The sequence below is a fragment of the Pezoporus flaviventris genome, unplaced genomic scaffold, assembly GCF_033815535.1.
Source record: "Pezoporus flaviventris isolate CSIRO_AGI_PZ_B2104156 unplaced genomic scaffold, CSIRO_AGI_Pfla_v1 ptg000047l, whole genome shotgun sequence".
NCBI classification, from domain to species: Eukaryota; Metazoa; Chordata; class Aves; order Psittaciformes; family Psittacidae; genus Pezoporus; species Pezoporus flaviventris.
The window spans coordinates 14396154-14413308 of NW_026892595.1; the positions used below are offsets into that span (position 1 = coordinate 14396154).

General features: G+C 37.9%; 1 protein-coding gene across 13 annotated transcripts in view; it reads left to right on the forward strand.

Moving 5' to 3' along the window:
- The window catches only part of ADAM22 (ADAM metallopeptidase domain 22), a 131219-nt gene that overhangs the window by 78173 nt on the left and 35891 nt on the right, over positions 1 to 17155 (forward strand). For all 13 annotated transcript variants that reach the window (XM_061468402.1, XM_061468404.1, XM_061468405.1 and 10 more), the window contains exons 8-15: positions 3411 to 3481; positions 4699 to 4773; positions 7451 to 7522; positions 8483 to 8649; positions 10664 to 10748; positions 11212 to 11302; positions 13127 to 13178; positions 14923 to 15022. In XM_061468402.1, coding sequence (XP_061324386.1) covers positions 3411 to 3481; positions 4699 to 4773; positions 7451 to 7522; positions 8483 to 8649; positions 10664 to 10748; positions 11212 to 11302; positions 13127 to 13178; positions 14923 to 15022 — 713 coding nt within the window. The remainder of the gene's footprint in view (positions 1 to 3410; positions 3482 to 4698; positions 4774 to 7450; positions 7523 to 8482; positions 8650 to 10663; positions 10749 to 11211; positions 11303 to 13126; positions 13179 to 14922; positions 15023 to 17155) is intronic.

Here is a 17155-nt window from a genome sequence, read left to right on the forward strand (position 1 = left end):
TGGGTTCTCCCCAGGAGCACAGTGTGTGCAGGTTTGCTAGTTGTTAAGCGAAGTAGAATCATTCAGAGCGGTAATGAGAAGAAAACAAGGGAAATTGTTATAACTGGGTCACCTTGATTTCAGTTCTGAAGAAGGAATCTTTCTGAGTCTAAACAAAACAGTATCCCAGCTTCATGCCTCATGTCCTTTGCTGATGATTGCCCGAGGAGTTGTTGGGATGGAGGGGCTTATACAGTGCAAAATGTCAACATCTGTATCATGAAGTTTTCTATGTATGTGCACCTTAGGTGCATACCTTGGTTATTCCCTGTACTTGTGGAGAGGGTAGTGTCATATGAACAATTAATTGAACATAAGGCCAAATAATAAAGTGCATCTTTTGTCACACTTCTTGAGCATGTCATTTGAAAGGTTGGAAATAATGCAACATTTGCTGAGTTTAAAATGAATCTTCTGCCTTAGGTTGTTGAAGTATGAGACCTCTAGAGCTGGTATTTGGTAGATATCTATCAGCTGTTCTATAAGATTTCCTAATAGTGAAATTTCATGTTTTCAAGATTTTGGAATAAAATTGTTTCTGCCTTTAAAATTCTGAAAAGGAATTAATTACAAGTTGAATCCACCAGTTTAATGCACCAAAGCATGTTGATTAAAAAAAGAGAAAAGTACTACAGCAGAACCATTATTAGTAACAACCACTGTGGTATGTTATTTCATCAGTGTTTCTTATATTCCTTATTACTCTCTTAATGTATCAATTTGCCCAGTCTAAGGAGATCTTTCCTGATGTTAAGATTTTCTTCTTGTCTTTAAAAGAGTTTGTGTGGAAGCGAAGATTTCCACTCAGCACTGTGTTAGGAATGGAATGGGTGTTTCATCAGCTTCAATACTGATGTTAGGCAAAAAAAGCAAGTAACAGGAATTACTCGATATCAATGATAGTAAAAGCACACACTGTTATACCACAATTTGATAGCAATATTCTTCTTACATTATTTTACACCTTGGGTATTAAAAAAAAAAAAAGCTATTGCAGAAAATAATTAATTATACTGTACTTTGCAATGATCTGAAGAGGTAATGAGGACTTTAAATCAGAAAGCTTGGATGGGTGACTTGGCATTTGACTTCATAATTCAGTAGACTTATTTTTCTCACAATCTGTACTGAGACACAGTGCAATGACGCGGTCTTAGACAACACTAAAGTGTTGAAAGTGTTGTTTTTCAAATCATGCATAACAGAAGCCCTTTTAAGGTTGTTTGAAAGGCGTGTAGATGTGGCACTTTAGTGGTGGACTTGGCAGTGTTAGGTTTATAGTTGGACTCAATAAAAGTCTTTTCCAACCTAAATGATTCTATGATTCTATGAATCCTTATTACACTTTTTCAAGGTAATATATTCCCAACAAAATTTCCAGTAGACTTTCTCAGCTGTCTGTGTTTCCTGTGATTTTGTTGGTCATGTTCTTTTGCCTGAGGGTCCCTGGCTGGAAATGCACCCTGTATGAATTCATCCAGCTTGTGAATGATAGTGCAGTGTTGATGTGTGTTAACGCATTAACATAAATGGCTGCGTTATTACCTTCTAGAGATGACTGACTGATGGTGGGTAAATGGTCACATTTGCTGGTTAAGTTATTTGAGACCCTATGTGCATATTGTAAATGATTGTTTTATTGACTGAGAAGTTTATCAGGTTTATTAACCATAACATAAACGCTAAAATGACAGGTTGAAAGCCAGCTGTATGGTACTAAACCACAAAGTAAATTTATCAACATATGTAAAGCATAATAAAAAAAAAGTGTAAAAAATTTTCAAGGTTTAGTTTCTCATTATTGTGAGCTTTAGCGACTGCAGGCCTGCAAGAAATAAATAGGGACCCTTGGATGTGATTTACTTTATTTTAGGTCCATTTTGTAAAGAAAATCCTCAAGTGCACTGGTGTAACCATGAAAACACTTGTAAGCAAAGGGCCTATAATTGTGCAGACCCCTCCATGAAAAGATATCTTCAGACTTCACACACTAAAGTAACAGCAGAATCCCCAAGACTTAGCCAAGAGTACACCAGTTGCTCATGCTTTGCTTTCCTAGTTTGTTTTATCATTAAGTAGCTGCTCCAGATTAAGATTAGCATTTACTCCTGGTAATGTTTTGTCAGATAGGCAATTCAACTTTGTGTTTTAAGGTTTTGCTGATATGGCAGCCCTGTCAAATTCCTATCAGCATTGGTTTTAACCCTGTTGTTTGAGCCACTTGCAGAAATTTCACAATTAATGTACAGCAGGTGGGAGGTAGAGCTGTGAGAAACTTTCCTGTCCAACCAGCAAAACTGTTCAGGATTTTCCAACACAACCAAAAGTTGTGTACAAAGGTATGGGAATTGGCAGTGCCTTAATTTACATCACTCTTAGAGTACTGTCTACTTCTCTACAGGACTGGTAAAATCACTCTGGAATATAGACAGCAGTTTTCAGTTTCTGGAGGCTGAAAGAATGTCCAAAGCTGCAGAAAGCACAAAGGAGAGGAAGTAGTCAAGGGAAAAAGGAAAAAAATAGCATTACAAAATAAGCAACTGCAAACCTTTAATTTATCTTGGGGTTATATGAATAGTAAACATGCTTATACAAGAGAAGGGAAGAGATTTCTGGTCTGTATAGGGAAAAGTGAGGCAGGGATTAAGAATCTAAGATTAAAGATGGAAAAATACTTCTTGGACATTTAAAAGGGTGACAGCAAGTATTGTCTCTGCTTAGTTTATCATGTGCCCCTTTCCATGAGTGGCTAGTAATAGATTTGATGAAAGGGATTTGGCAAAAGAACAAACTATTTGGTGCTTATGATTAGAGGTTTAAGAAGTTAAAGACATAGTGGGATTAGAAGGGAGGAATATTGTATTGATTGTGAGCATTACCAAAATCTCATGAGGTTACTCTCAACTCTAATATATTTTGCTTTGTGAATGTAATCATCTTAAAGCATTAATTCTGCCTTCCATGCTCCTCTTACTAATTTAGGTAACTATTGCAAGAGCTCTGTGAATGTCTGCTGAATTCCCGAAAATGCAATTCACTCCATGGAAGCACTGTGCTAATAATATTACATGCTCAATGTTGGTGAAGTTTTGGCGTAGAGCATCTGCTGTGCTTTCTGAAGCGTGGCACCCACAGATCATGTGTTGCAGCAGACCCAGATTATCACTAGTAGAGTTTTTATTAAGAACTCTGTCACTGGGAAGCATCTGTAACATTGCTGCCTTTATAGCTGGAAACTTGAAAAAATAAGTTGCTGCCACAGCTGATGTGTGAAAGAATGCCATATCTACTGTCATGTGGCATCAGGGTTACCTATTATTGAGCTATGTTCTTGTAAACATTCAATGTATTTGCCTGTGTTTTCTGTTTAGAGTTCTGGCAAATGAATGCAACATCACAGAAATTTGTTGTAAAGCCAAGATACAAAAGAAGTAAAAGGCAGGTACGTGCCAATACACTTGTTTATAAATAATATGCCATCAACTTTATTTTGTGCCTGCTGAATTAATTTGGCCAGATGGAGTGCTGCTGCTTGGGCTGGTTTGGCTATAACAAAAAGAGGTATGTAATGTTGACAAAACATTGTTGGGTTCTCTTGAACGTTGCCTACCTGAAGAGTTATAAAGTTATTAAGCACTGCTAAATTGCAAATGGAAAAGTAGCTAAAATATTTTCTCTCATTTTGAATATAGTTTTAACATTCACAAGTATTTTTTTACGTTGCAGTGGTGATAAGTAGCTACTTTATCTCACTTGACTTTGATTTAAATTTAATTTCCTACACTGAGTGTTCATCCTCTGTTTATTAAAGTGGGGGAGACACTAAGTGCAGATGTTTGTACCCTGGGAAGATAGCAGCAATTCTTTGTACTTTAGGAATGGAGTTCAAACGATGGGACAGGTCAAATCAGAGCCAGGTCAGGGGGGCTGAACAGTGTAGGCAAAAATGAAATACTGAAAGCAGTGGGAGGGGAAGATGGCTTTGACATCACTAACTAATACAAGCCTCACAGAGGCAAAAAAAAAGTGAGTAAGACATTGGAGCATTCTGGAAGTCATTTCTGAGGGTCTTGCTTTATATCAGGAAGTTTGCTGTCTTTCTAGAAACTAGGCATTACTCTGTGTTTTTAAGTCATAACAACGTAGTAACTCTTCTGGAAAACCCAGTTAATAAAGGTCACCATGAAGAAACTCAATCATAAATGTTTCTAAATGCAAAGCAAGCATAACACAGAGGTGAGTCCTGTGTTTGAGCAGTGTGCGAATAAATAATAGAATTGTTAGAGAGTTTTCTCATAAATAATTCAAGAGGGTTCCCTTTCTCTGTGGAAAACCCCCCCAACAAAACATTATAGCTGACACAAGCTATTTATAGGCCTCACTGGGGATTCTCTTTCTTTAAGAACCCCCCAAATTTGGGATTAGATACTTGATTTAATTGTTTAGGGTCATAGAAATGTCCTGGTGGAGGTGAAAGAATTTGTAAAAATGATGCAGCTAAGCACCAGAAATTTCATCAATATTTGAGACCAGAATTGAGACAGTAGAAAAAATGTGTGCATGAGAAGTTTGGTTTCTGAAGCCATTTCTAGTTACCAGTTATATTCTCCCTGTACACTCACTTCTGTACACTGTCTTACACTTTCACTGTCTCTGTAGGTTCGTCGGATTCCACGTAAAGTTGAAGAGGAAACAAAATACATTGAGTTGATGATTGTAAATGATCATCTAATGGTAAGATTGACACACTTCAACATCTTACAATTATCATTAACATCAATTTGTCTTAATTGGCCCATAAAGGATAACAATACAGAACAGCCTATGGCCAGAATAAATTCAGTATGCCCTTAAGAGAAGAGAGTATGGTTTCATTAACCATTGATGAAGTTGCTTCTGAATTTTGGCAAGGTAGTTTCACCAAGAATGCAACCAGGCCTGAGTATGAGAAGGAAGGGTCATAAATTAAAGAATTGTGTCATAAAGTAACTAATGTCAGTGTAACTTAAGCTGATGATTTTCTTCCTGGCTTTCTTGGGCACTTAGCTATAGCCACTCAGTAATCAATAATGCAGTTATTGAAATTATGCAGCAGCTGTTGACAATGGGGAGATTAATAGCGACTAGATTTTTTTTGATATGTCCAAATCAATGTAGAGAAAATTATTTTGTTAAGCTTCTATGCTTTCTCTGGGAAAACGTAAATAGGCTCTTTAATGTAGTGGAAAGAGATATAATAAAGATTAGTGTATTGAAGAAAAAACAGGCTCATTCAAGTGGGAAAAGTCACAGACTTGTGCCAGTGAAGATTATTAATAATTAATGAAAGGAATATCAAAGGATATGGTGAATTCTCTGTCACTTGCAGTTTTCAAATCCAGACAGTGTATTTCTGGAAGATGTGGTGATGTCAAACACAAACAATAGGATTTGATCTTGAAGTAACTGCGTAAAGTTCAGACTGGTGGTGCCCCTCTGACTGGTGGCATTAGTTGATTTTATGATCCTATATGACTTTAAAAATCAAAATATATCTATACATTTTATCTACCCTTTCTTCTATGTGCAGCTTCTCTCAAGCAATACCCAAATTGGCAAAAATATCAGAGTGTACCAAGGAATGTGCCACTGTTCTTGGACAATGTACTGCTCCATTAGCTCAGTTTGGCAAGCATAACAATAAATTCTTGGATTAAGTATATTGAATACTGGATGCAAAATTCCCTAAATCATTGTCATTGTGTTTCATCCTGAATACCTGAAGCCACAACATGCCATTTGGACAGTATCTGTCTGGGTTGATACCTCTCAAGGACAATGTTTCCTAATTTTGGTTAATTACAGGTACTGTGTGAGTCAGTCCATGTATGAGTTTATTCCCTGAAGCAAATGCCAATGAACATCTATGGTCAAAGAAGACGAATAATTTCCTCCTGTGTGAAGGAAGTGTCATATGCTCTGGTCTCCCCACTTTCTCCTTGGGCTAGGCTAGCATGTGGATTACTCTCTGTGCGTGCAGTCAATGTAGCTCTTATTGACTCTCAGTGAGTGCACTCAGTGTGGCGCTGACACCCTGCAGAGTCAGAGCCATTTTCATCATTCAGCCTCCCCATGCGCTTCCAAAGGGAGCAGTGAACCTTGAGCTTCTTCTGGTCCATAGAACCATCTGTGTGCTACTAGCCATCAACGGCCACTGAGCGCTGCAAGGGCTGTGGTGCCCTCCTCTCTGGTCTTCTCTGCTGCTTGTTCGACCACTGTTTCTAGTCAGGGAGTAAAGCTTTTGAAGCTCAAACATTGAAATGGGCTTATAAATTAGTATACTGAGAATGTTTCAGTAGGCCTCCAGAGTCTCTAAGCATCCTACAGTTTGAAGTTTTAGTTGCAAATAGAGACTTGAGTAGCATACTTACTTTTCTTCTGTCCCATGCCTAATTATCTATGTATTTTGTAGCTTTTTCATTTAATCCTTTCTGCCATTTTTATCTTCACAATCCTGTCCTTCTGTATGTTACTTTTTTTTTTTTTCTAGTAAGTGTATCTTACTAATTTTTGGTGCTTTTTTCCCCATTCCTGTTTGAAAGCATGACTTTTCCATCCCTTAGTTTCTGGGCACTTCTTTGTGCCTCTAGAAGATTCGAACTTCCAGCAAATATGGAAAACATTCACTCCAAAATCAAGCATCATGGGGCACAAGATGGTTGAATGTTTCTGAATATCTTGGCCTAAATTCTAAGATACTTGTGACTTTCATACCCATAGTGCTCATATATAAGTGTATTTTTCCTGCAGATAAGAGTACCTGGACAGCTATCTTCAGTGTCAGCTTTATAGCACTGTATTACAGATTTCAGTAAACGAGCCATTGCAGTTGGATTGCTAAAGTGATATTAACCAGTTACTGTGGCATTATGGGGATGTGAAATTGTACATGAAGAAATACAGATAACAGCTTAAGAGAGGAAACTGAAAGAAAATAGGAAGTCTGATAGGTTAAAATATGGGTGCAGGCCCACTCAGAGTAATACCTTCAAAGAAATCTCAACTATGGAAGTTGTGTTGCTGATTTCTGTATTGGCATTTGGAATTAACTTTAAAATTGTCAATAATAAAGGTAACGAAAATGTTAACGGTATGTTCCTGTTTCTATAGCATTTTTCAGTAAAGATCATAGAGTACTTTCCAAACAGAAATTAATAGATCCTCACAACAGCTGTTGTAAAGTATATTAGTAATGTACATTTCTAAACAACTTTCAACTATTGCTTGTTAACGTTACATTCAGCACAGGAGACCAAACCTTGTACATGGGTTTTACTGTTGATGTAGTTGCTTTTTTCTTTGTGCTTATATGGAAACTGAGTTTACTTTTGTGAAGACTCTCTATGTAACTTGTCTGTGTTTGGTTTTGCAGTGTAAAAAGCACCGCTTATCAGTTGGCCATACAAACAGCTATGCTAAATCGGTTGTGAACATGGCAGATTTAGTAAGTATCACTCAACTAAATGTTCTTTTATGTGACAGATAAGTCATATGATTCTCCTGCTGATAGATGCAGGAGTTGTCAGTTCATGGTGTACCTAAAGATAACATACATGGAAATCACAGATTTTCATCTAGAAAGTCAGCCACCTGTAAGGCCTTTGTCTAACGTAAATCCTTAGAGATTTTTTGTGTCTTCAAAGATTTAAGAATCCTGCTGGATTCTTGAGCATCCTATGTTAACAACCTGAAACCCAAAAGACAATTTGAAATTAGAGGGCATTAAGATTTCTCCAGAAAAAGTGCATTTGAGTAAATGAGTTAGAATAGGAACATAAGGTAATTATGTGGATTATACTTGTGACACTAAATCAGATGAGCTGCTGGCTCTCGTACCTCACTCCAGGACAGTGTTACTGAAAAATGGGGCTCCTGCTCTGGAAAGTATTTGGTGTGGAGTACTAACCGCAAATGCTGAAAGGATGGCCTCTTTTTTGTGATTCAGCCAGCATGAGGTTAGATACTCCTGCAGAAGTGTATTAGAGTGAAAAGTGTAGTTTTATAGATGACTGTTTGGTATAAGAGAGCCCTCGTGTGTAACTTTTATAACATCTGGATGTTATAAAAGACCCAGTAATTCCAAGTCTTAAAACTAGTTGGATTGGTTCTGCAATAACTTTGCAAAAATCCCATCTCCCTTTTATGCACATCTGCCTGTGTAGGGCCAGCATGAGATCTTTTTGTAGGCTGAGAAGGCTGATAGAATTATGCCTAGAATTTAGATTTTACTTTGTTTTCAAGTTTGTTTGTTGGTTTTAAGGGAAATAAAATCACCTGAGAGAACCTAAACTGTGCTAGAACAAGCTGAATATTTAGTTATGTAAAAATGCAAGCTATTATAAAAAAGGGGTAAACCTCACTTTTATTCTATTTGACATATTTGTTCATTCTGTTAATGTACTAGATATATAAGGAACAACTTAACACCAGGATAGTGTTGGTTGCCATGGAAACCTGGGCTACTGATAACAAGTTCACCATATCTGAAAACCCCTTGGTGACCCTACGTGAATTTATGAAATATAGGAGGGATTTTATCAGAGAGAAAAGTGACGCAGTTCACCTTTTTTCGTACGTAACCTCATATGATGTTTTATTACCGGGGTTTTTTCTTTTGGGGGTTGCTTATCACAAGTGGCTGATACATCTCCTTTCTGTTGTCTGTATAATCCACAATAATTCAGAAAATAATGTTTCTGATGGGGAGGTGGGGAGCAGTTAATGTGCAGACTGCCTGCCAGTGCAGCTGGAGATTAGACTCTCATTTTAGTTTTAACTTACTAGGCTGAGCAGCGTGCGCTGTAATCCTTGGTTATTCTGTGCAATTACGTACTCCACAAGCTCAACGACCTGGAAGGTTATGCCTGGTTCCGCCTCAGAGGTTGGCTTCTTTGGCAGTAGACCCTGAACAGTCCTGTTGTATTATTTTAAAACAGAACATTGGTTTTGAAACCAATGAGGTTTCCTTCTTAAAAAGCACTATGGCCTGCTTTACTCTTTTGAATGACCTACATGATGCAGGATTACTGAAGTGTTTCAGGTCCTCAGAATAGTTTGTTCTCTAGAGGGACACGTGCTATAAGAAGAATAAGCTGGGAGGAATGTTATTTTCTCCAAATATATTAATTGTTTCGGAAATAAGATTGATATAAAATCTATCTATATTATATATATAATTATTTGTATGATCTAAAATATAATGTCTACAAAAACAAAGGAGAGGTTCGTGGCTGAGATTTTTGATCCACACGAGACAGACGAATTGCTCTGTGGGAGTCTTTATCCCTCCCTGCTGCTCTGCGGACTGTTGTAGGAGCCTACATGAATAAACTTAACCTAAACACCTCACATTCGCATGACTCTGGTAGGGTGCCAGGATACTCAACCCCAGTACCCACCCTCCCAGCATTTTTGCACATGCTTAATTAACTGTCATTGGCTGTCATCTGCCATGGGCAGAGCTAGTAAGATCTGCAAGTGGTGCTTGCAGATTTTGGTTTCTCTGTGTCTCAGTTCTTCATCTGTAAAACAGAAATCAGGTTTTCTCACATACTTCCTGATTCTTCTCTGGTGATATTGTAAGGCCTTTGGGGAAGTCTTGTTCTTATGAATGTTTGTGGATTGGCTAGGACCAAGAGGGCCTTATTTGCCTTGTGACTGGGACTCTGAATGCCACTGTAATGCTAATTCCAGTGCTACCCATAACACTACCACCAGTGGTGGTATTGTTTAGAAATAAAAATTTCTGAAATTGTGTCTGTGAGTGAGAAATGGCTGAGCTGGGAGACGAGGTTGGCTGGTGTGATGGTACAGTAGTTAAAAATGAACTTCCACCTTCAGCACAGTTAGCCAGTTGTATTGTTTCTTATCTTTTCCTGTTTTCTTCTGAAAAAAAAACAAACCACCCCAAATCCTAAACCAACCAAAAACCTGACAAACCAGTTTGTCTCCACTCGGATGGATCAGTACTCTGAAGTGGAGCAGAGTCTGATTTGTCTCCAGTAACTGGCAGTTATTCATGCTGACATGGTCAGCACCAAAGAGATTATTAGATTTAGGCTTAGAGTTCATCTGTCCCTTGGATGAGATCTGATGCAGTTCCAGGGAATTTTCACCTAACTGCATCAGTGAGCCGCTAATACATCTCCTTTGGGTTTTACCACATCAGCACTGCCTAACTAGACACGTGTCTTTTTATTGGTCCTCCATGCACTGGCAGCATTGTTGCCTCTCCCGGGCTCTGCCTGTAGTGTGTGCCAGCAGAAGTCACTTGCTGCAGTGGTATGCAGATGAACAAAAGGCAGGTGAGATTCAGGTGTTTTGGCAAAACAGTCTCCTTCTTCTTTGATTTCTTGTATTAGGTAGTCTGAGAAGGAGGAGGGAAGGTGATAAAACTTTCCTGGAGATAGTTTGACATGTGAATTTTCTGAGTAGTAATCTGTTTTTCCCATTTTATTTTGCATAGTTTACAGTGTAATGATGACAATCAGCATTTGCGAATCAGAAGGGTAAATACTGGGCTGGATAGGTGCAAACCTCATGAACTGAGCAGGGTAAACTTTCTTTTCCTTTCCTTTTCTCAAAGGGGGAGTCGATTTCAGAGCAGTCGAAGTGGTGTAGCCCATACTGGTGGAATCTGCTCCTTACTTAAAGGTGGAGGTGTGAATGAGGTAGGTGGGGATAGTGGCATGGGCAAAAAGTGGTGGAAACTTACCTGCACAGAATTTGTCAGCGCAGACATGTTCCTCAAAATACCTTACTGCCACTTTGCTGATGCAGTTTTAGTTCAGGGGTGTTTCTATAAAAGTGATATCTCAATGAAGAGTGATAAGTGAATAAATTCAGATATGGATTCAAATACACTTTTTTTCAGTAGGTTCTGCAATATCCTGTCATTCATACTTATAGTCACAATGGCAAGGAACAAACACTTTCTTTTACTTGACTTGTCCTTAAGCCAGCATTTAGTTTTCCTCACTTGTCCATTATATAGCTGCTCTGAAGTAAGAACTCTTAACACTGTGCATCTGATTTTGTCTGGTAAAAGTTGCCTTGAAATGGTAAAAGCTTCACTTGTGTCTGAGATACCTGTATATAACTGATGACTCTTCCTACCTTGTTTCTTTCTTTCAGTTTGGAAAGCCAGACTTAATGGCAGTTACCCTGGCTCAGACCTTGGCCCAAAACATTGGCATTTTCTCAGACAGAAGAAAAACTATAAGTGGTAAGGTTGTTTGGCTTTTTCACTCTTTCTCAAGGAAAAAAACAGTGAAAGATTTGATCAGTGTCTCTCTGATAGGTATTTTTCCCATGTTTCTCACAATAATGGAATATTTAAATTTTTATTGTAATAACATGAGGAGGCAATCACATATCATTAATTTTCCTCTACTTAAAAGCTGTGATATCCCTCTGCCCATAATTGCTGGCAGCACTGGTGTCACCATTTCATTAAAAGTAAATTATAAATGTGTCTGCCACTTCCATTCATTTCAGGGAGATGGATGTCACACCCACAGACTAAATGGCTGCCATCTTACAGTGCAAAGGTAGAAATATATGGTGTTAGACCTGGCGATGAAGAGGAGCGACCTCAGTCCCGTTACACAAGATGGTTTTGACAACTTACTTTTTTTGCTGTTGGCTTTGATTGAATTCCTCTTGTAAATTACCCAAATCTCCTGTTCCTCTTGCAGATTACCAAAATCTTCTGTATTTGCCACCATACTGCTGCCATTTCTCTGCTGTAACGTTGATATACAACATTAGTAACCCCTCTTTGCGTGAAATGTTTTAATTCAGATCTCCACCACCCACCCCAACAATGACCTTACCCTCCCTGCTTCCATGTTACATGAAGTCCCAGCTTGATGCGATTAAAGTAATAATAATACCGTTCTGAAACAATAGATGATGGAGTGTTTAGTTATTGGATCATATGTACTTATGTGGCTTACATAAAAGAATTATTTACTATATTGGGTAAAAGAACTCTGCTTAGGTAAATTTTGTTTTCAGGCATTACAAAGACAGTATATAATGCAGAGCTACATCTGCATGTAATGTTTTTTTGCAGTTCATGTAGTTTTATTTTGAAGCCTATTCAGGAATGTAGAAAGGATGCTTTATGCTACTGGAATGCTCAGTATTCATTTACCAGCCGCATGTTATTAACCTGATGCAGGGGCAGGACAAAAGTGAAAATGATAATAATGATGATTCTCTTTCTTACGGCTGAGGGGTGTGGAGGGAGGAGAATGCCAGTGCTGGACAAAGCCTCATTTGTTTCTAATTGTACTTTTAAAATTGAAGCAATAAACTGATGCTTATGTATTACAAATTACAAAGGAAGAGAAATTACATATGCAATACATACATACAAAAATAGACACAGGGCACAGTTTTGATAGCAGAAGGCCGAGACCAGAGGAAAGCAATGACAGGCAGGGAAGAAGGGAGGGCTGCCTTCTGCCTGCCGAGGGGTTGCATGAGGAAGGGAGGGAAAGAGGAGGAAGAAGCTACTATACCGCTTTAATCATCAGTGTTTACTGATGATTTTATGCATTTTTGTGTGCATTATTGGTTTGCTTTGTTTTTATCCAAGTGAAGGTTTCCTCGGTCACATTAGCATAATTAAAGAAGAGAATTGAAAAATTAGAAGAAGGCTTAAAATGATTCTTCTCTTTTCTTTTTTTTTTTACTCTGAAAATTTGGGGATTGAATATTCATGACACAGCAGAAGGCAGGAGAGCTGAGTCATGAGTTACGTGTGCTGAGCGCTTGACACAGCAGTTTCGCTAACTTCACTTTAAAAGAAGGAAAGAAAAATGGGGACATATTTTCAAATTGCACAGAAACATGGATAGCTTTTGAAAGGAAGTTCTCAGCATGCACTGATACACTTAAACTAAGGTGTGCATTAAACTAGCAAATTACTCTTTTCACCTTGTATTTAAATATGAAATGGAATTGTCTACAGGTTTTGTGATAATAAATATATTATTTTGGACTCAAAGTGTAATTTACTATTTTTTTGTGTTGTTGTCAGGTGAGTGTAAGTGTGAGGACACATGGTCTGGATGCATAATGGGAGACATGGGGTAAGGTGTTGCACTAGAGGAAAATCATGTCCTTCATATAATAACATAAAGGAAAGGCATGCAAACTTTTGCCTGTTGTGGTTCAGCAGAGTATTTTCTGTGAATTTTTTATTTTTTTAATTTTTTTTTCAGAAAGTAAGGTATTGGCTCTTTAACATATGTAGAAAAGACACTTCCAAAGAAATGTGAGAATAGGTGAGTTAATGACAGGATATGTGAGGATTTTTGGTGACTGCTGGTTTAACTCACAAAGCACGGGGCTCAACAGCCAAGCCAGGGCATTGCAAAGAAGCAGGAGTATCTGTCTGTTTTTTTTTGTCCTCCAGTTTCTGTGATAATGGCAGAAATACTGTGCCCATTGGAGGCTGAATGTGCTTATACCCGCATGTAATGTCACTGGAGAGTTTTTATCTAATGACTAGTGAATCAGCAAATTTTTGCTGATAGATGACATTTAATGCTTTCTAATGTGTCCTTTCAGATCTTCATATTGCCTATCTTCTGTCATGTGTATGAATTAAACTTTAGTCTAGTTTTAGATACAGATGGTGCTCCGAATTTTTAAATTCATTTCAAACTAATCTGCAATAGCTCTGTTGTCAGAACAGTTTTGAACCAAGAAGCATATTTCATTCAAAGCTCTTTGGAAGTATGAATTTGTGCCTTTTTCACCTTGTGTACCTAAAAATATAGTAGGTAGGGTTTTTCTAATTTTTGGTATGTTAAAAAAACAATCTTAGAAACATTTTTTATTCTTTAAAAGTGATTCATTATCTAATGGTCTTTAAATTCTTTTCTGAAGTCCAGACCTTTCAAATAATTAGATATAAGCACCTAGCTTTTCGATGAAGGTTGGTGAATCCCACAATCTCTGTTGTCTTAAGACCTAAATCATAAACACTATAGATGGAAAAGGCTGATTATGTTTTGCAAGCCATCACTCCCTGGAATGCAGGATTATTTTGTATGGCATTTCTGCTAATATTTTCTTATCCAGTGATAAGCTGATACAGGAAAGCCCATGAGACATCAAAATCTGCTTGAAGCATAAATACTTTCATGAGTCAAAATCTAAATATAAAGATCACTTAAGATACTTTGGGAAAAAAATCTTTCCCTGTAGAAAGGATTCATGAAAAGATTCTCTGTTTGAGAATATGATTCTCTCATCATATTACTTTTAGGTGGTATACTATGCCTTAGGTTAGCTCTCTGTACTTGAATGAAATTTATTCAGGGGGGCACATTAGAGGGGGAAACCGAAATGTTTGTTAGAATCATTTTTTTAAATGGCATAACTCCATTATATAAAATATACAAAAATTCTGTAGGGCAGGATAGCAATTTCATATAGGAGGGAAATTAACTATGATCAATCTTTGTTTTCTACAGTGTATATATAGGAGGAAATAAGTGAGATCAGGCCCGTTAGTGGAACAGGTCATGCTTGTGAGAGCTACACACTGTGTAATAAGATTTGTGCTATTTGGCATGAAATAACAGTGAAATGTTTTACACCTCACTTTCTATGAGCTCTGTGTCATTGCTGAAAGTTCTTCGTCATTTACTAAAACGATTTACAAATTAGCTAGAGTTACAGATAGTCACCCTGATTCTGAAGTGTGGTTTTGTACATTTTCTAAAGTAAAACATTATATTTCTCCTCCTATTTAAAAAAAAAGAAAAAGAAAAGTAGTGTAAAAAGTAGAACAGAAAGTAATCCTACTACCTTATTTCTGTGCAGGTATTATCTTCCAAGCAAATTCTCCAAGTGCGATATTGAAGAGTATCATGAATTTTTAAACAATGGAGGTGGAGCCTGCCTTTTCAATAAACCAACCAAAGTAAGTATGAACTTACTTCTATTTCTAAAATAGATGAAACCAGGAAGAATGAAAAGGGTAATGTTAGAAAAAAAATAACATCTGTAATTTTGATATTTCTGGTTCCATCTAAATTTTCTGGTGAAATATGAGTGAAAGTAGCTTATTTTAGTTCATAGCAGCTTGGAAACTATATTTACATATTTTTTTAATAAGTGGTTTCATGTCCAACAGGGTTCTCACAGGCTTTGATCTAGAACCATCCCTCAGGCAATTTGTTCTGAGTATTGAATAAACAATATAGTGATGAATTTATTTGATGAGGTTTCAAGTGTCTTGGTAAACTTTTGCACAGTTCATTTAAGTTGAACTCATGTCTTTTGGTACGAATCTCTGGAAGTTGAAGTAAGATAACTTTTTTTTACATCTGTCCTAAGATGAAGCAAAGGCTCCTAGAGCTTCTGCAGGGAGTCCACTGCTGTGCAGCCCAGCAGCTTTGCAGATGCCAGCAGTTACAAGTGGTATTCTCCCTGTTTGGAGAAGGAAGAGTTTTTACAGTGGATCTCAGAACAGAGTTTGAAAACTTGGACTAGTTTTTCTACACCTGGAAGAGGCAGAGCAGGAGAGAAAGCCCTGAGGAGTAGACACTAGGAGACCCTGTGCCTGCTGAGTGCTTGCCATGCTCCTTATTCCCCAGGTGCTGCCCCACGTGGTCCTTGTCACTGTTACCAGGGTCTGTCATCCCCTCAGCTGTGTCTGCTGGGATAGAAATATATCTAGTGAGAAGTTCTTGGATCATCTTAGTCCTGTGTTGGCTCCTACCAGGTCAGTCTGTGTGGCTCTGCACACCCTTGCCTTGCGCTGGGTAGCCCCTCAGACAGGGGAGACTGGCAAATTGCTGCTGGCCCCTCGTCCTCAGTGCCACTGTACCTTGCCTCATCTGGCACAGTGCGTTACCTCCCTAAAGGCTTGGGGAGAGTAGAGCTCCAAAAGCACTGGCACCCACTTAAGTGACTGACCTATCCCCTCCAATTTGCCTCTAAAATATGAAATCACAGGTCTTCTTGTATTGAGTCCTGAAAATGAGAAGTGGGGAATATCTCTTGAGATAGCATTTGCCTTTTCTTTGCTTCTGTTGTCTCAGTTTTGGCTTGCTAAACCGGTATATTCATGTGAAAGATGCAAAGGCTATGAAATGATTGACCGAGACATTTAAGGGAGAAAAATACGAAACAAGGCTAAAGAAACTCCAGCCAAGTTATAAGCACTTCCACAATGGAGCATTTGCAGGAGGTTCACTATACTCCTGCTCCGTTTACAGAAGCATGTGTTAAAGTGTAATCAGAATAATGATTGTGACTCTTTTCTATATATAATTAATGTTATACTCTATTTAATGTCAGTGTTTTATCAAGCAAAGGAAAGAGGCCAAGGCAGACAGGCAGTCAATGTGGAAAAAAGACCTGATAGCTGAGATGGTCACATATGTAAAAGAGAAATTAATTTCTGGAGTGATGCACATTTATTCTGGAGTGGCTGAGAAAAAGTGCATCTTCTGACAACCACAGAATTTCAATAAGTGTTGGAGAGGAGAAGAGAAAGCATCAAACCTGGATAAGCTGAGTCTGCTTACATCTCAAAGGTCTCATTTTCATGAAAGAATGTACTATTAAAACTGGAGAGAAAGCACTGTCATTCATTAATAAGATGTAAGATTTCTGTCCTGGTTCATGACAGATTTCTCATTCTTTTAAAAATGCACCTGTGTTTTAGCAGTTTGCTTTTTCCTCTCTCATTAAAGGTGGGGAGAAGTACTAGTGGGTTTATTTCTTTGCTGAGTAAATTGTTTCCATGGTGTAATGTGTCTACTTGGGCTTGTTTTAGTGATCATGTTCCTCTACACATCTGTCACTCAAAAGAAAATAAATTACTGTTATCTCAGTTTAGATTGGCAGCATTTCCAATTTTCTCTAATGACGTGTGGAAATGTGAAAGTTCGATGTGGAAGCCAGGGTGATTTAGACTCTTCTATATATTGTTGTTTGTGTTGATTTAAAGTTATTGTCAGTGCATGTCTGTCTAATTCACAAGGCTGTCAAAGACATGTTTGTCTTAGCAACAGTGGTGAAACGCAAACTTTTTTTTCTTTCCAAG